Genomic DNA, 18,620 nt, shown 5'->3' on the forward strand with positions numbered 1-18,620 from the left:
TGCTAAGGAAGAGCTTTATGTTTCTAAATAGTTGGAAAATACCAAAAAGAGTGTTTCCTGATCTGTGAAAACGACATGGAACTCGCTTTTCAGTGTCCACCAAAAGTTTTGGCCAGTCACCCCGTTTGCTCACATGTTGTCTGTGATGTTTCCGGCCACAGCAGCAGAGCTGACTAGTTGTGACAGAAGCTGCAAAGTCCCAAACATTTGCCACCAGACCTTTATGGCAGGTCTGCAGCCCCCACGATAGGCAATTTCCTTCAGATTTCTGAGCTAACCATGAATAAGCTAACAGTATCCAAGACACGGGGACAGACTTCCTTCAACTCTGAATGCCAGGATGACACCACACCCACAATTAGCGGCACTGCAGCCAAAGCCCAGCCAGCACCAGCAGCACGGCCTGTCGATCTGCCCGATGCCTACAAGCAGGTGTCCAAGCAGAGCAGCCCGACCCCCCAGCTCACCATGCGCCCGGTGGGGTGCCAGGCTCCACCAGCTCACTGCACCTCAGAAAAGGCCGAGGTCGAGTCCTATATATCAAAAGCTGTTTAATTATAAGATATGAATAGAAGCAAGGCCAGAACTGCAAACGAAAACTGTAGGAACTAACATCACCTTCAAATCCCATGACAGTTGTCTAATTTCCAAAACAAAAAAGATTCCCATCTTTGACACCCATGTACAAAATGGCTTAGATTAAGGCGCAGGCCGAGGGTCAGACAGGGTCCGCGTGGGTCCTTTGCCCCGGCCGCCTCATGGCTACATCCAGGTCCCGGCCCCAAGGAGTTCCCGTGGGGCCTGAGGTCCAGCTGCTCTCCCTCCCCGGAGAAACAGGGAAACGGGTGGAAGACATCTTGTTTTCTGAGGAATAAAATTTCTCCCTTGAGGAGTGTGGCTAACAAAGACGGTGTGCGAGTCTGTCTGGCGCTGGTATTTTTGGAGTGGATCACGGTTTGGTCCGTTCCCATGGTCTACAAGGGCAGGACCGGGACCCCGTGGCTGGAAGGTCTGTGCCCTCCGTCACTCCGATGGAAAATCTTCTGAACATGAGTCTGGAGGTCGCGTGGACGGACAGGGAGGAGCAAGGCCCCAGGGCCGCAGACAGTCCTGGTGGTCGGCAGCCCCAAGGCACCTGTCGTTCCGAGTGGTGGTGACACATGCAACATGATGGTGGACGGAGGGTGCCGGGAATGGGGCCGCTGGGCCAGCTCCACCACGGCGTGCCGTGAGGTTCAGAGGTAGAAAACAAAATGCCAGTTCCAAAACATTCCCCCACGTTCCAGAAGCTCCTCACAGATGCTCGCCTTGCTCGTGCTGCAGCTGGGGGTCAGGGAGTCGTGTGCTGGGATGCAGTCAAGAACGTGCAGATGCCCATGATATGGAAAGGGAAGCCCCAGTCCCTCTGTGCTGAGGCAGCGGAGCCGACACAAAGGACAGAGCCGGCCGTTGAGGGCTCCGGGGTGCCGGGCCTGTGGACCCCAAGGACCTGGCCACCCGGCCTGGTGCCCGTCCTGCCTTCAGGAAGGGCAGTCCAAGAGGTGACACCACTGGCATTTCGGAAAGTCGTGGCTGTTTATTAAGACATGGAGGGGTTGGACAGAGCACAGGCTGCAGACACTCCCAGGTTGACGAAGGAACCAGGATCAGGCTCAGACCAAGAGCCCCGTCCATGTACCACCAGCTTTGCTGGCAGCTCTTACCCAGCTCCCCAGCCTGTCCAGAGGCGGATCCAGACCCCATGCCAGCTGGGCTGAGGGCCTGAGCCCACACCTCCAGGCCTGGCTTTCAGCATGTGGACCAGCTGCGCTGCGGAAGGAAAGCCATGGCCTTCGGGGCAGACCCCTCCCCTCCAGCCCAGGACGGAGCATCTCCAGGGGAGCCTGAAGGAAGCAGCAGCATGGTGTAAGCACCAAATGTGGCAGATGTGCAGCCATCAGTGGGCAGAGGTGACGCTTCCTGCCCTTCTGAGGTTCCACCGAGACTCCAACTAGGAAGATACGGGGCTGGGACGGCGGGACGGGGACCTCGGCAGTCCCAGGGGTTGCGGCAGCCGCATGAGCTGGGAGCAGGGCCGGGGGTCCAGGCGTGGCTGGGCTTGAGATGTGAGCATTGGCCAGACCAGAGCACCAAGTTGGGGAATGGCAGGTCCAGTCTTGGAGGGCTGGCAGGACTCACGGGTTCCTGGGTGGACACACCGGCCACATCCTTGGGGTCAGCCAGTTCTGGAGGCTGCTCTCCGGGCAGTGTGGGCTTGACCTGTGCTTCTCCTGGAGGCTGCTGGGGAAACACAACCTCGGCGTCTTTCAGAGGCTGTGGGCCTTCGGCTGAGGCTGGCACCTGAGGAGGCTGAGGTAGATCCTTCTGGAAGAGGAGAGAGCCCGCGGTAAGGTGTGGGAAAGGCCAGTGGAGCCTCAGGGGAGGAGAGGCAGGAGTCACTGTGCCCAGAGGGTCAGGCTCTAGGCGGGGGGTGGGGAACCTTTGTTCTGCCAAGGGCCATTTGGGTATTTATAACATAATTCACGGGCCATACAAAATTATCCACTTAAAAATTAGCCTGCTGTATTTGGTCAAATATTTAATTAACACCCCTAATGCCGTGGCAGGGCCAGATGAATGATGTCACAGCCCTGATACGGCCCGTGGACCAGGCGATCCCCACTCCCTACTCTGGGCCCAATCCCACCGGCCAGCATGCAGGCCACAGGGAGGGGACCTGGCACAGAAACCTGACCCTGACATCACTGGCTCATGCCCCCGCGCCTGACCTGCCACCAGGCCACCAGTTCTGTGGCAAAGCCAATGCCCATCAGGACCGAGACCCGTTGAGGACAGTGGGCACTGACCCAGGAGGCTTCCCCAAGGGCCTGGGAAAGGGTCTGGCTACAGGTGGGGTTAATGAATGTCAGACCTGGAGCCCTGCTCCTTTCCAAGGTAATACCACACTCAACGGCACTGCTGAGTGTGGCGTGTCACACCCGCGGGGAAGCCCCACGGACACCCCCTCCTTTGTGTGCTGGGCTGGCCCACACTCTCCCTGCTGTTACTCCCTCATGGCTGGGCCTGAGGTGTCAGGTCCCTGCAGAGCCCAGAGCCTGAGCTGTGACAGCTCTTGCCCTGGCAGAGGGGCTCCAGTGCACCCCCAGCCTAACACGGCCTTCTCCGTGGTGAAAGCCGTTGAAAGCCATACCCAGTCAAGTGGGACCAGCACCTTCCTCAGGTCACACCTCGCATGGCAGCCACATTGCCCCCTCCACGGGGATGGCTGAGCCACCAGAGCAACATGGACACAACACCCAAACCAAAATCTCTGGAAATGGGGAGACACCAACACAGGATGGGGGCTGCAGGGTTTAGTTGTAAAACTAGAGGCTTTACTCAACTTTAATTCTAGTTAGGGCTTATGGGTTATTATTTCTCGCAGACAGTCATAGCAAACTGGTATTCACCGCAAAGCCACTGCCCGTCCAGAACATGCCCAGCTCCCCGCGCCACAGGGCCAGGGCGCCACTGGTGATCAGCGTGCAGGGCACCAGGTAGAGGAGGGCCGGCTGGCCACGCTGCATGAGGGCCAGGGCCATGAACGTCACCAGGAGGCCGATGCCATAGGCTGGAGGGACAGAGATAAGCAGTGTGTTACCTGGGCCAGCAGTCCCCAGGGCCACACCCTCCCTCGAAGGAATGCTGGGAGCACGGGGTACCAGACATGACACAGGGACAAGCCAATGAGATTCGGGTACTTCCAGAAGTTAATTGAACCTTCTGGTATCTTCCAGGACATATGGCCCCCCCTAGTCCTCAGGAGACAGGCAAGATATGAGTCAGGTTTCAATGAGAAGACAGGAGGAGCGGAGAGGCTGGAGAGAGGACAGGACACTGGGGAGAGGAGGGGACATTAGGAGAGGAGGGGACACTGGGCAGAGGAGGGGACATTAGGAGAGGAGGGGACACTGGGCAGAGGAGGGGACACTGGGCAGAGGAGAGGACATTAGGGAGAGGAGGGGACACTGGGCAGAGGGGACATTAGGAAGAGGGGGGGACACTGGGCAGAGGGGACACTGGGCAGAGGAGGGGACACTGGGCAGAGGAGGGGACATTAGGGAGAGGAGGGGACACTGGGCAGAGGGGACATTAGGAAGAGGGGGGGACACTGGGCAGAGGGGACACTGGGCAGAGGAGGGGACACTGGGCAGAGGAGGGGACATTAGGGAGAGGAGGGGACACTGGGCAGAGGAGGGGACACTGGGCACAGAGGGCGGCTGGAGGTGAAGTAGTCACGGGCTTTCTGACCGGCAGCTGGCAGCTGTGGGAAGGGTCTGGAACCACAGAAGCAGCTGAAGTTGTGAATGTGCCCAAATACCTCATTTTTATAAGCTTTTAGTTAGAAATATAATTCTGAATTACAATAATGTACGTGCAGAATTAGGAGATCAAATCTTTGATAACATAATCGTGACCCTGGAAAAGAACCATCTGTTCCCAGGAGCCTCTTGGTGAAGCAGGAGGGTGAAGGGGGTGACGTGCAATTCGCTCTCACAGCTCAGAATAAACCTGCATTACACGTGCGTGAGTGTAGCTATCTGGCCACGTATGCACACACATGCAGAGAGAATGAAGTGAGGCAACTGTAATGAATCAACCACTGGGCACTGGGCGAGCGGGAGTGTGGCGTCTCCTGGACTATTCGTACAACAGTGATCTTGGAGTTATTTCAAAGGGCCAAGTTACAAGAAAATCAGCCTTTAACTGGAAGCTTCCTCCAGAGCCCAGAGCCCGTGCCCAGCACCCACCTGGGCCTGTCCCGACCCTCAGCCCGCATTTCCCAGCGGTGTGCTCACCTAGGGAGGGTCCTATGCAAGCACGGCGGTGCCCATGTGTCCTAACAGTGACTTCACAAGGCGGACGGTGGGAGGATGCAGATGTCTGGCGGCTATGTAAGATCTAAGGGCTCCAATGATGGGAACTACGGGGACCTTCTGGCACACGGTTCAGACAGGGAAGCCCCTGCCACTGTGTCTTTACAGAACTGTTTCGAGGACTATAACGTGGAGAAATGTTCAGATACAATGAGCAACTGCAGGCACCAGGGTTGTGATCCTTGCAGGATCCTTGCTGGGCCTGAAGGCCAGCCTGTGCCCTCTTGGTGCGACAGTGACACCTACAAGGTCTCTCCGCTGGTGTAGAAGCTGCCAGGCCTATGCACTCTGCTCTCTGCCCATGACGACGGGCAGGGGGCAGGGGACAAGGGAACACATCCCACCAGCTGGCTCTCCTGCAGAAGCAGGCAGGTGTGGACAAGAGCATGTGCATGACACACTTCTCTTCCTTGAGAGCTGACAGGGTGGGGACAAAAAAAAGGATTTTTTAAAATCCTTACCAGATAATATTTTCCCATTGATTTTGAGTGTAAAGGAGGGGAGAAGGGGAGAGAGAGAAAGAGAGGAGAGGGATCGATGTGAGAGACACATCGATTGGTTGCTTCCTGCACACACCCCAGCCCTAGTCAGGGTTGGGGATCGAACCTGCAACCCAGGTATGTACCAACTGGAATCGAACCCGAGACCCTCCAGTCCACAGGCTGATACTCTAACTGCTGAGCACACCGGCCAGGGCTAGCTGGGAAATTTTTTAAAGCAATCAGGGCTCAACAGAAAATGAGAAAATATCACCTTTGTGTCATTGCCTTTGGTAATAAAAGAAACGAAAGAAAAAGAAAGAAAGGGAGGGAGGAGAGAGAGAGGAAAAGGGAAAGAAAGAAAGAGAAGGGAGGGAGGGAGGGAGGGAGGGAGGGAGGGAGGGAGGGAGGAAGGGACGGACCACCGGATAACAAGGAAGAAAGAGAGGAAGACAAAAAGCAGACAAGAGAAAAGAGAAACAACTGCAACAATCACAGAAAGTGAGGAAAGGGACTGTGCCGTGAGCAGAGGCTGCGCCGCCCCCTCCCACCAGCTCCGTGAGCCACTGAGGAAGGACGGGGGTCCGAGGGCCACAGCCTGGCCCTCCTGAGCGGTGCTTACCGATGGTGCAGGCCACGAAGTAGACCCTGGACGACTGCACCTGGATGTCAAACCTGTGGCAGTACGCCACGAGCAGCCCTGGGGGAAGGAAGAGAGCATGGCCAGTCCTCACCGGAGCCGGGGAGCCGGGGAGCCAGTGCCCCGTGGGAAGGGCTGGGCACTGAGCATGGTCTCATCTAACAGCCATTATTGCTGTTTCACAGATGGCCACACTGGCAGCTCAGAATGGAGCTGTAACCCAAAACCCTGGGGCAGTGCACATCCCACAGCACGGAGGGGCAGGGAGGTCCTGCCTGGTGGACTTGGGGCACAGTGGGCTGTCAAGGCCATACTCTGTCCTGGGTAGCCAGCCCCAGGCAGGCACGTCTGTGTAGCCATGACCCACAGAACAGAGCTGTCCCCCGGGGCCAACGTGGGACTATCTTGACCATGCACCACCTACCAGCCCCCAACCCAACACGACCAGGACACCTGGGTGCCCTCAGGGCTGAGGGGTGACCCACCCATGTGCCCAGCCCCTATACCTGGGACCAGGATGTCCCCAAAACCCAGGAGGGAGAAGGGCCGGTCGCACAGGGCCAGTGGCGAGGCGTTCAGCCTGGGCACCTTCAGGACCATGGGCAGCTGTGGGAAGAGGAGGCAGCACCTGCAGACCAGCCCAAGCCGACAGCTCCCCTCCAGCCACCAGGGTCTGAACGTACCTTCTCACGTGTAGCCGAGTCCGCAGGCCCGGTCGCTACTTCCACCATGATACTGTTCCCGCTCTAGCACAGGAGAGCCGCATCAGCGTGGGGCGGGGGGGGGGGGGGGGGGCGGCGAGTGTGGGAGGGGCAGGGCAGGGGCAGGGGCTCCCACCTTGGTCAGGAAGGGCGTGATGAACACGAAGAAGATGTCATAGATGAACAGCACCATCAGCAGCAGCGTGCAGGCCTGGGGAGAGGCGTCCTGAGTGCCAGCCCAGGACCCCCAGGCACACAGACCCCCCCGGCACAGACACACAGAGACATCCCCACACCCTCGATTCCCCTCACAAGGCTCAGGCTATTCCCACTGGGATGAAGCCTTTTCGAGCGTCTGAACACCACCTGCCCCAGGCCTTGGGCCACAGGAGACGAGGGAGAGTGTCCAGAGCGACGTGAGTGGAGGGCTGGGCAGGGCGTAAGGCACTCTGGGTTTCCCAGTCGTGGGACAGGTGGCCGAGGTGAGCCAGTGGGAGACATACGCTCCGTGAAGGGTCAGCTCCGGGTCTCGAGAGGTGATGCCCTTCACCTTTCATCCCCACGCATTTCTAAGTTTTTCCACCAGGTCTTACAGACAGTAATCTCGGGCCCCCGGCTCAGAGGAGAGGCCAGGACAGAGCTGAGTGGCAGGCAGGTCTGGCCGCTCCAGGCATGGGGCTGACACAGGAAAGGCCCTCAGGACTCGGCTCCCCAGGGGCCCCACCCCGGGCCCTCACCTTGAAAGTGGGGAGGCGGATGGTTTTGAGCATGTAGAGACAGAAGGCGATTCCCAGCGCATCCTGGAGGATCCAGGCCCACCTGCAGGGCAGAGCAGCATCATCTGCTGGGACAGGTTCTATCAACAGCCACCAGCTGTCCGGCCCCTCCCTCCTCAGACACCTTACCCACACCAAGCGTCTGAAACACCCCGCACTGGGCCTGACCTCACCATGTTTCCAGGGCTCGGGCACTGTCAGAGGCAGCAGGGCAGGTTCCAAAACCCGGGAGACGGACCCCACTTCATTGGAACAGGCGGGGCAGTGATGGATGACAGGGCCGGGGGTAAATGAACCCTCCACTCTGACACCAAGAGGCCAGAGACAGACAGACATGGCCGGGCCTCTGTCTCTACGGTGGTGGCTCTCGTACCCAGATCACAGGAGGAGTGAGAAACGTGCCCGGCCAGGTGACATCCTCTTTCAGCCCCGTGGGAAATTAGGGCTCAGACCCACGGGCAGGCTCTGAGGGTGAGCATCTGGAACCCCCCGGAAGGGTCCCACGGGAACAAGCAGCAGAGGCAAGACCATCTCAAATATCTGCATTAACCCAACACTGTTGGGCGCTGCTATCCCACAGCCACACTCCCGACCTGCAGATCAAACCTGTGCTGTGAGGGCCTCACCTGGAGGCTCCAAGACAGAACTAGCATGACAGAGGGGCCAGCGGGGACAGGGGGCATTCACCCTGTGCAGCCCCACCGGCCAAGGCCTGGGGTGGTACAGCCCCAACCTCGCCAGCCCTGCCTGGGCTGTCCTCTTCCTGCCTCGCCCTGCACCTTGGCCAGGATTCTGCCTGCCCACCTCACTCATCAGATGCTTCAGACAAGGGATCGAACGTCTCCCCGCCAGGGCAGGTTGAAGAACAAGGAAAGTTCGAAGGTGGTGGGTGGGCACCTGTTGGCTGCCTGCACCCAGAGGTACAGGAACCATGGCCCGTTCTAATTTTATACAACAGAGAAGTGTCTTGGCTTAGATTTAACTGTGAGAATCCGGGTTCTCTTTGTGTACAAAGGACTCAAAATATTTTCCCATTTTCCTTCTGCCACTTAAATCTGTTATGGCTCCAAAAGGAGGTGCCGCCAAGAACATTTAACTGCCTTGGGAAAGGCTCATTGAGAGCGCCAGATGGTGTCAGCGATAGCAGGAGGGGGCTGGGCGGGAACAGGCCTGCTCTGTCCTCCTAGCGCAGCCCGGGCTCCAGGCCACAGGACAGGCGCACCGCTCTGCAGGGGAGGCCGAGCTTAGGGTAGCAGGTGCTCGGAGAAGCCAGCCAGCCTCCCTGAACCATCCGTGAGGGTGCTGGCTGAGCACACCCCTTGGGCACCACCTCAGGAGCAGTGGGGACAAGTGGCGCCAGGGACAGCGTCCCCTCCCGCCGCCCAGGGCCCCATGGCAGCCGTCCTGGACAACACAGCTTGGGGTGCCCAGGCCAAGAGGGTTTGCAGCATCTCATATCCAGATCCAATCACTGTGCAGGTGGCACCCAGACAAACCAAATGAAACCAGACGCAGGAGGCAAGCAGGGCAGCCACGGCTGGGCAGCCGTCAGCGGAGCCGAGTCAACACCTGGACGCCATTCGGCCACTGCTTCCAGGGGACTGAAAGGAGGGCTTGTGATAACCACGGAGGTGAACTGGCTCCAGGTGCCCCCAAACGGCCCCGGGGAGGTACAGGAAGACTGCAGTCCAGCACTCAGAGCATCTGAGGACAGCCCTCAAGAGGGAGGGGCCCCCCAATGGCTGGGGGCCTCCTAGGCCCTAGGACCTAGGGGGCTGTACTCACTGGTCCTCATTCCGGAAGATTGCCCACACCACACTGACACCCACGCAGAACAATGCCAGGAGCAGCATGCGGACCTGAGGGCACTTGTGGAAGTAGGGCAGGCTGCTGCTGCAGACCCTGACGGGTAGGGGAGAAGGGGGCAGTTGTCATGGGCAGCATGCCCTTCACCCCCGAATGACCTCTGACTCTTCCACCCTTGTTCCCACCCAGCACCCAGACGGGTCATCTCAACTCCTACCCACAGCCCTCAGCCCCCTCAAGTCCAACTCCAACAAGCCCGCTGCCCAGGCCTCCTGCTGTCCTCCAGGCTCTGCTCTCACAAGGGGCCACTCACCACCCCGCCCACCCGGCCTGCCCTCCTCCACTTCCCGTTCTCTGTTAAACCTGCCCACAGTCCCCTGAGGTTCCCAAGAGCAGAGGAAGAGTCAGGTGGGGACAGGCACTTAGGGTGAGCAAACCTGGGCCAGTTTCCAAGCCAGCCTGCCCACGAGAGCCCACAGGAGCTCAGGAGAGCCCATGGGAGCCCTCAGCTCAGTGCCGTGTCTCCTGGCCTGTCCCCACCTCTCACCCTTACGTGGCAACCTTAAAAGGTCTCATCCCCCTTGTCCACATCCTTGAGTAGCTGCCCATCTTCCCTATAAGAGCCAGACTGGGCCTCTGGTAGCAGGGAGCCTCCAGGCCTGAACCACCAGTGCATCCAGCCAGGTGGCCCCGCCTTGCCCTGCCCTGCCGGGCATCCCTACCCAGTACCCACATGCACCCACATCATCCTACTCGGCCCCTGCGTCCCCACTGGGCCTATCTGCCCTGGAATGGAAGGTGGGGAGAGGGAAGCCACTCAAGAGAGGAGGCGGGAGGACTGAGAAAGCCCATTCTCCTCCCCATTCTGTCCTCCTCCCAAGGTCCATGAACACCCAGCAAGCACTGGGTGAGCACCTGCCATTAGCCTGCGCTGTGCCAGACTGGCCAAGGACCACAGGAGAGTGGGGGGTCCTTGAATCGTGGAAGCAGAGCTTGGAGCCTCAGGGGCCAGAGGACGGGAAACAGTAGTTGAGCCAAGGAGAGGCTGTGGTGGAGGACCTCAGGAACAAAGCTGGGGGCAAGGGGCAGGGTGGGGCTGGGCAAAGGCCACCTGAGGGAGCTCACCTGCATTTGCCAAATGGCAGCCTCTGGACCAACGGCGACAGGCAGCTGTAGAGGCCCGTGGAGGAGGCCAGGCAGAAAATCCCAATGATCACGTAGACTGCAGAGCAGGGCGCAGTGAGGGAACAGGCGGGCTGCGGGCCCCAGCCACCCCCAAGGGCCCCGTGCACTCTTGCACTTGGGCAGGGTGACCTTCACCCAGTAAAGGGAGGGGACAAACCCACCCGGAAGCCCTCCTGTCACCCTGCCGTCCACTGGACTTCTCCAGAGGAGCCACGGCCGCGGAGACCCACCAAGATGGTCGTAGAAGTAGTAGAGGAGCACCAGCATGGAGCAGCACATGACCACAAAGACGCAGGTCATGACGGGCGTCACGTCCACAGCCTCGTCCTCCTGCTTCTCGGGCTCATCATCCCGCTTGTGCTTCATATACCTTCTTGAGAAACACGGGCCATGAGGACGCCTGGCCAGCTTGCACAGCGCTAGGACTAAGGGCCAGAGACTGGGAAGGACTGGCAGGGACAGCTCATCTGTTGGCCTGTCCGCCCTCTCCAGACCCACTATGTGTCCCCAGTGCCCCTCCAACAGGAGAGCCAGACCTGCCCTTGGACCTCACACCCTTGTCCAGGAGCTCAGGGTCCTCGCAGACAAGGCTCCCGGTCACCCACTATGAGACGCCCTTGAACACCACTGGGACTACCCACAGGCCCTGTCTCCTGAGTGCGCCCTGGGCGGCGGCGGGGGGGTGGGGGGGGGCCCTGGGCTCACATCCCAGTGCCAGAGCACAATCTCGGGGAGCGGGACCCAGCGGGCCTTTGGCTGGGTCTCCCAGGTATTCACAGCAACTGTATTCCAGAAGGTTCTCTGGAGTGTGGACACCTCTCTTCTAAGCAGTCCTGTTACTTTCACTTCCCAGCATTAGGGGCACCCATCAGTTCCACATGTGCACACATATACACACAATGCGCACACACGTAAAGGAAGGATACTTACTTCTTCACGTCCCGGCTCCCAGCCCAGTAGCCCCCAAGGGCAACAGTGCCGACGGCCATGATGAAGATGATGACCATGTTGTAGTCCAGCATGGGCTCGTGCGGGGCATACAATGCTGCCCTCACCGATCGGCCAAAATTCTGCCTCGGAGAACACATCAGAATTCAAGGCCAAGGACCCCTGCCCTATGCCTTCATCCACCAATCCTGACCCCAAAGCAATCAGCTCTGACGTAACAGGCTGTGCATGAAGACAGGCAAGCAGCCCTGCGTGCGAGAACACAGCCCTGCGCTGAGATGTGCGTGTGCTTGCATGAGGTGCACATCACCTGTGTAACATCGGGCGGCCCATGGGGGACCCACGGGGAGAGGCATGAGGCCTGTGCTTACTGTGAACTTCTGGAAGTTTCACAAAGACTGGAGATTCTTGTTTACTTATATAATGATGCTCACCCTGCTCCAGACCCAGCTCTCCAAATCAAAGATGAACATGGGCCTCAGGTCAGACAGGCCTGGGCCAGGAGTGTGCAAGCAGCAGAGAGAGAGTGATGCTCGTTCTCCATGTATGGGGAGCGCCAGGCTGGCCAAGCCTGGAGCCTGGATTACTCTAACCAGCTGCACAGGGCACTTCAGGGCCATGGTCTCCATTCCTGGCATTAGGTGGCATTGGAGGCCTACCCTCACGATGTGGCTGACTCATAGTGGGCAAGACCCAACCCTGGCCAGCCCCAGACAGGATGGCCTTGCCATAGGCCCTGCCCACCCCCTACTCAGGCCCCAGGCCCAACACACTTCAGGGGGAGGGACCCCCTACCTTAAAAATGTCCAGCATGTCTTTGTAGCTGAGCAGGGCCACCGGAATGCCGATCTCCTCATACTGCGTCTTGTTGCCTCCTGGGGGGACCTGGGAGTCCAGAGGAGGCAGATCTGCTGGCTGACCAAGGCTCACCCAGGATGGCACAGACAGCCAACCCCTCCTGATGGCATGGCCCACAAAGCTAGCTAGCCCTCTCTCTAAGGAAGGGGAAGATTCCCTCGTGTGTGCTGGGTCATCAGGTGCCAGCACAGGAGGGGGTCACACCAGGAGGGAGGCCTACAGGCTCGGCACCACCCACGAGGGGAGGAAAACCTTAGCCCTTCACTCAAACCTTGGGGTCAGGAGCCAATCCATCTGGCTGGGGGCAAGTCTCCGGCCGGCAGGTGGACCCATGCCACCCACTCCTTAGAAGGCACCCCCAGAGCTCTGCCTTGAGGCCCTGTATCCCCCAATCCACAGGACTGCTCTGGGATAAGACCCCTCCAAGATGAGGGTCCTGAGTCAACAGCCGATCAGCAAACCAAACTTCTCTCTCCTGGCTGTGGCCACCCGTTCCTGGCCAGCACCCATGCCCACTTTGGTTGGGGCCCAGGGGCTCCACCCGGCTTCCCTTTGGGAACCTCCAACCCTTGCCCTGGGTAGGTCCTATTGTCCAGAAGGGCGGCCAAGCAGCTGTACCAGGGTCTCCTTGCTGACGACGAGCAGCCCGTGCGCCCCGCTGCCCTGGGCCAGCCTCACTTTGTCGTAGAAGGTGCAGTTCCCCCGAGTCACCAGTGGAATCTGGTTGCTGAAGCCTTTGGCAGGGAGGTCGGATGCAGAGCAGAGCATGGAAGTCGTCCAGTCCCTCAGCTGCAAGAGAGACTGAGGGAAGGCAGCGCTCACAGGAGCTGTTCTAGAAGAGTCAGGGCGGGCCCCAGTCCTCACGGGAACCAAGGCATCAGAGAAACCTGCCCAGCTGTGCTGAGCCTTCAGTATCCAGATCACCAGTGAGCGCCATCCTGATGCCCCCTCCCCTTGGGTCCCCCTGGACTTCAGGCCCTGGCACCAAGAAAGGATGAGAGGTGGAGGGTGGGCAGGGCCTGCAGACACACATACCAAACGCACGGCAGACAGGAGGGACAGGGGTGTGTGCTCAGAGCAAACCCCTCAGAAATCCTCCCTGCACCTCCAGATCCACCTTAGCACCCATTATGAATGGAATACAAGGGGCAGGAGCGTCAGCCTCTGTGGTGAGAACTCACCCACAAGAGCACCCTCCCAGTCCTCCGAGTGGAGGAAGGAGGCCAGACCAGGGAGAGGGGTCTCCTACAAGAAGAGCAGAGCCCTTGCCCCGCCCTCTGCTGTCACTCCTCTCAGGAACCCGCTGGCAGCCAGCCCCCATCCAACACACGAAAGCCTGGCTGATGTCTCCACCAGAGGCCATGTCTACAGAGCACTCCGAACAGATGTCTTTCATCCATGACCAAGGAAACTAGGTCCGGAGAGGTTAACGGGCCCCGTTAGGGCTGCCCAGAGGCCTCTCAAGTGTGACCAAACCCCACCCCATAGCTCGCAGCTGAGGTCCTTCGGAGCCCTTTCCCCCGGCTGGCTCTCTGAAAAGGAGAGTCTCTCCAAGGGCCCCTCTGGACACTGGGCAGAGGAGGGGAGGGATGACAGCAAGACAGACAAGATCCCAAGCTGAAAGGGGTGCTCAGAGCCACCGTGCTCAGACCCCCTCTCCCCCCCGAGTCCAATACTCACCGCCTTGCTGAGGTCGTGTGGCAGGTGGGCCCACTGTGGGTTGTAGAGGATGCAGTAATCCTTGCCTTTCGGGCCCCCCGTCTCGGAGACCACATGTACCATGCCATACTCACAGGCCACCTGGAGCAACGGGGCAGGGGGCAAAGAGCTCAGGGCGGGGGCCGACCATCCATGACATGGGGTCCGAGTTAAAGGAGGACACCTGTGAAGGCTGGGATGGTTTCCTCCCTCAGACAGGACAGAGAGGACATACACAGAAGTATCTCACGATGGAGGAAACGAGGGAGGGCCGCGAGGACAAGTCTCCCTAGGGAGACCTGGGTGTGACCTCAGGCCTGTCAGCACCCAGCCAGGGGCACGCACCACACCCACAGGCCCCGGCCCCTCCTGGCCCCTGGGCTCTGGGAGCTGAAAGGGCCAAGCTCTGCACTCTTTGGGCTCCTAGGCCTGCCCTTCTGTAGCTCTCGCTCCCCTTGGGCTATAGGCACCTCCAGACAGAGCCAGGGACTGCACCCCTGGGCTCCCCGGAGTCTGCCACAGAGACAAGCAGGTGGCAGCTGCTCCCAATAAAGGACACAGGATGGGGACGGTCATCACCTGGCACAGTGAACCCACACCGAGGATGCGGCTTTGCCAAGGTGAGGGAGGCGGAGGGGGCTCTGATTTGGCCAAGGATCCTGATAGACTGTGCTCCAACACCAGGCGGAGCACCAGGTCGCAGGCAGCTGGGCCCTCTGCGAAAGCACAGCCAGGCCACTCCGAGAGCTTCCTACACCGGCCCTGGTCACCTGGCAGTGGTGGCAGCATGGAGGACAGCCCAGGGTGCCCCAACCTTGAAGTCTGAAGGTGGACACCAGGCGCTGGGTGCAAGTCCCACTTTCCACAGTCCCCAACTGCCACTGTTCCAGTCAGCCCATCAGCTCTGGCACTTCCATGTGTCACCTGAGTGAGGCGCTGACTGCCAAAGCAATGCTTACATGGTGCCAAGCTCCAAAGAAGCTGTGTGTTCGGGGCCACCCAGCTTTCTGGGAGGGGAGGGCAAAGAGGTGGACTGCCTGAGGCCCACCCAAGGTCTCAGAGCACTTCACTCAGGCAGCATCCTGACATGCCTGCCTCTGTTCCCGGAGAAACCCCACACACCTCACATGTCACCTCGTTCCCTTCACCAAAGGCAGACTGAGGAGGCCCCTCTTCCAGGTTCTCCCCACCAGACTGCCCCCCAAGGGTGCCCTTCATTCTAGCCCTAACTACTGTACCTGGTATATGCCCCCTCCAATGCTCAGAGCCCCCTGGCACCTCCTCACCCTGGGACACGTGGGGAGCAATAGAGTCCCTCAACCTCCAGGCAGGGCCAGAGAATGCACCCCTGGTTTCCCTAGAGTCTGTCACAGAGACAAACAGCCCACCTTCTGTGTTTGCAAACAGAGTTTTATTGGAACACAGCCACCCTATGCCAGTATGCAGGGCCTCTGGCTGTTCTTGGCTGCCACTGCTGAGTTGGGCAATTGCTTGCAAAGCTGACAAGATGCCCTATCTGGCCCTTTCTGGAAAGTTTGCTGAACCTTGATCCATGGGAGCCAGGCTGATGATGAAAACTGTCATTTATGTAAAATGGAAAGTGAACAGAAACTGGATCTTTTTTTAAAAGTCATTTAAGCCTGGCTGGTGTAGCTCAGTGATTGAGCCCTAACCTATGAACCAGGAGGTCATGGTTCAATTCCTGGTCAGGGCACCTGCCTGGATTGTGGGCTTGATCCCCAGTGGGGGGGGTGCAGGAGGTAGCCGATCAACGATTCTCTCTCATCATAGATGTTTCTATCTCTCTCTCTCCCTCTCCTTTCCTCTCTGAAATCGAGATATATATACATATATACATACATGTGTGTGTGTGTGCATTCCCTCCCCCACAAGCACACTTCATGGACTCTCCTCCCCACAACCCGTACATCTAAGCCTGTGCTTGTATCAAATGCCACAGAGATCACGGTTTCACTTCGATGAGTTCCCTCATCCTCTTGAGTTAAAGGAACGGGGAGAAGTTCTTCAAAAGGGCCCAGTGATACACGTGCCCATGTTCCAGCACAGCCTGTCCCAGCTTAGAGAACCGGAAACAGTCAAGGCTACCAAGGGCAAGCCATCTTCTGACACATCGCATTCAGAGCAGGTCCAGGAACTCCCAGAGACACTCTGCTTACGGATTATGTGAAAGCATCCACATCAGGGGCTTGAGAGACCAATGGGTCCAGGCTGGGGCAGTCTTCCTTTCTCAGATGTAGTGAGTTCTGAGGGCAGAGGAATGAGGACCCAGATGCTTGGAAAGAGAGGTTTGGGTATAGAACAGTGTGAGGAGGGGATGGGGACAGGCGGAGGGGGCACAGGTGCAGGAGGGGCAAGGAGGCAGGTGGAGGAGAGGTAGGGAGGACAGGTGCAGGCCAGGCAGGAGGGCACTAACATTAGTTAAGACCTGATGAGTAAGAGCCTCCATCTGGCCTTTATATACAGATCTCACAGCAACTGAGAAGGGTGGGTCTATTAGGGAAAGTCAAATCCCTCACTGGATCACAAAATGGTAGCGAGTGTAGGGCTGTCAGCAAGCACCCCTCCCGCCCAGTGGAGAGGAGAGCTGGGAACTGGAGGAACCATAAGGAACCACACCCAGCCAAGGAGGGAGCTGCGTCATCTCAGGGCCTATTTCCCACGGGGTTCTGTTCTGGGAAGAGCAGTCCCCACTGTGCTCCTCACTCTCTCCAACACCCTCCTGACTCTCCACACGCAGGATAAAGTTCAAACTCCTCAGCCTGCCTGGATAAGTCCAAAGGCCCCAACACTGTGACCTTCTACCACCGGCTCTGACACGCCCAGCCTGTCCCCCTGGACCCCCGCCTAGGGAGGTCACACGCAAGGCCTGCCCTTTACCCTCTGCCGAAAGCTGCTCCCACTGCTGGCCCTGGCCCTGGCCCTGCCCTCCAGCTTAGGGGGGAACACCAGCCCATCTTCAAGTGCACCCCAAGGCTGACATCTTTCTCAGGATGCAAGCATCAGACGACCCGACACATCAAGCACCGCAGAGCCCTCACTGTCCCCAAATAAGTCATCAGCTCTCACGCCTCCACCTGGCTCCCGCTACTCCCACCACCTGTACCATCCTCCCTCAGCCCTCAAGACCTGGCGAACACGGGCGCAGGCCACGGCTTCCGAAAAGCCTTCCCAGGCCCACGGAGTCACGCTCCCTTCACGGCGTCCCCGTGACTCTTCACAGCCCTCTCGCTTTGCCCTCATTCAGAATATCTGGAGAGCCCAAACCCTGCCCTCAAACTGCTCAGACCTCAAACTGGCAATTAAACAGGGAGAAGTCCAAGGGCTGGCCAACAGATGGGAGCGGGTATGCTAAAGAGTCTGGGGAAGGTACAGTTAAGCTGAGACTGGAAGGATGACCAGGGTGGTCCAAGGAAACAAAAAATACAAAAACAAACAAAAAGAACAAAAGAGCAGAGTGGCTTCAGTTAACTAGAGCTGGAAGGGAGAGACGCTTCCTGGGCAGCCAGACCACAGAGGCCGCCCCCGGAAGTCCCTGATGGGGATGTGACAAGACCGGACACCCTTTGAAAGAGATCCTTACTGCTGGGTTAAGAGCGGACCGGGACTGCGGGACACGAGCGGCCATCAGCCACCCGCCCTGAGCTACGAGAGGGGGGGCGGTGGGGTAGCGTAAGCAAGTCAAGGTTCGTGACCGCGTTTGTGGGGCTGTTAGGGAAACCGATCCCCGAGCTGCTGAACCCAGAGGAGAGGGAGGATTTGGAAATAAAAGACGCGCCCCTGACGATGTACATCGGCCACTTCGTGGTCAGTCCCTTACTAGCGCCTGAGACCCTCCACGGCAAGTGACAACGTAACACGCGGCGGCTCATCACCCCACGCACCATCTCGCCGGTCCGCGCTCACGCTTTGCTCCGTCGGTAGAGGAGCAACCGAAGCCCACGGCGAGGAACCCTGGCCCAAGGTCACGTTGTAAAAGTGAGACGGAAATTCGACCCCCTCCGGGTTCCTGGCCGCTCCCCTGACACGGCCTGGGTGTCGCGCTGGACAGCTTACCGCAACCACGGGGGTGGGCGCTGGCACCGCACGTAAAAGGGGAAACCGGGGGTCGGAGAGGGGCAGCCACCTGGCCGAGGCCACGGAGGCAGACAGGAGCGTCCCTGGCGGCGGTCGGAGACCCCGAGAAGGACCAGCAGGGCCGGAGGGCGGAGGAGGGTCCCCCAAACTTCAGACCCACGTGGAACTGGGCGACGATGCAAAGGGCTTTCGAGGAGGAGAAGGGAGCCGGGCCGGGGACAAGTCCGCAAGGTCACGGCGGGGCTCCGGGCCCACGAGCCGCCCGCGCGGGGACGCGTGTCCCCGAGGCTGCCCCCAGGCCGGGACGGGCGGGACCTGCGCGCAGCAGGGTACCGAGAGGCTGGGTCGCCGCATCCGGCGGGACCAGCGGAACGGACGCAGCCCTCACCTGGGCCGCGAGGAGGAGGCAGGCCGCCCCGAGCCACCCCAGCGCCGCCGCCGCCGCCGCCATGTTGGCGGGTCCCAGCCACAGGCGTCGCCAGATGTTTCCCAGCAACGCCCCCGGCGCGCCGCGCCGC

At 59.3% G+C, this 18,620-nt stretch overlaps 1 protein-coding gene across 2 annotated transcripts; it reads right to left on the minus strand.

Annotated features, from left to right (window-relative positions):
- Positions 1–538: 538 nt before the first annotated feature.
- SPPL2B (signal peptide peptidase like 2B) lies at positions 539–18,584 on the minus strand. 2 transcript variants are annotated; one of them, XM_081093126.1, is made up of 15 exons: positions 18,491–18,584; positions 13,990–14,109; positions 12,928–13,110; positions 12,247–12,336; positions 11,434–11,573; positions 10,734–10,876; positions 10,444–10,540; positions 9,298–9,414; positions 7,474–7,555; positions 6,873–6,947; positions 6,719–6,781; positions 6,542–6,641; positions 6,018–6,095; positions 3,450–3,610; positions 539–2,361 (listed from the first exon to the last, which is right to left on the minus strand). In XM_081093126.1, exons 1-15 carry the CDS (start codon positions 18,551–18,553, stop codon positions 1,789–1,791), a joined length of 2,085 nt encoding a protein of 694 aa, XP_080949252.1. In that variant the 5' UTR covers positions 18,554–18,584; the 3' UTR covers positions 539–1,788. The 2 variants fall into 2 exon arrangements, with proteins under 2 accessions (XP_080949252.1, XP_080949253.1); XM_081093127.1 differs by having other exon boundaries at positions 539–2,364; positions 18,491–18,568.
- Positions 18,585–18,620: the final 36 nt, after the last annotated feature.

This window comes from Myotis nattereri (assembly GCF_964212035.1).
Source record: "Myotis nattereri genome assembly, chromosome: 5".
In the NCBI taxonomy this organism is placed as follows: domain Eukaryota; kingdom Metazoa; phylum Chordata; class Mammalia; order Chiroptera; family Vespertilionidae; genus Myotis; species Myotis nattereri.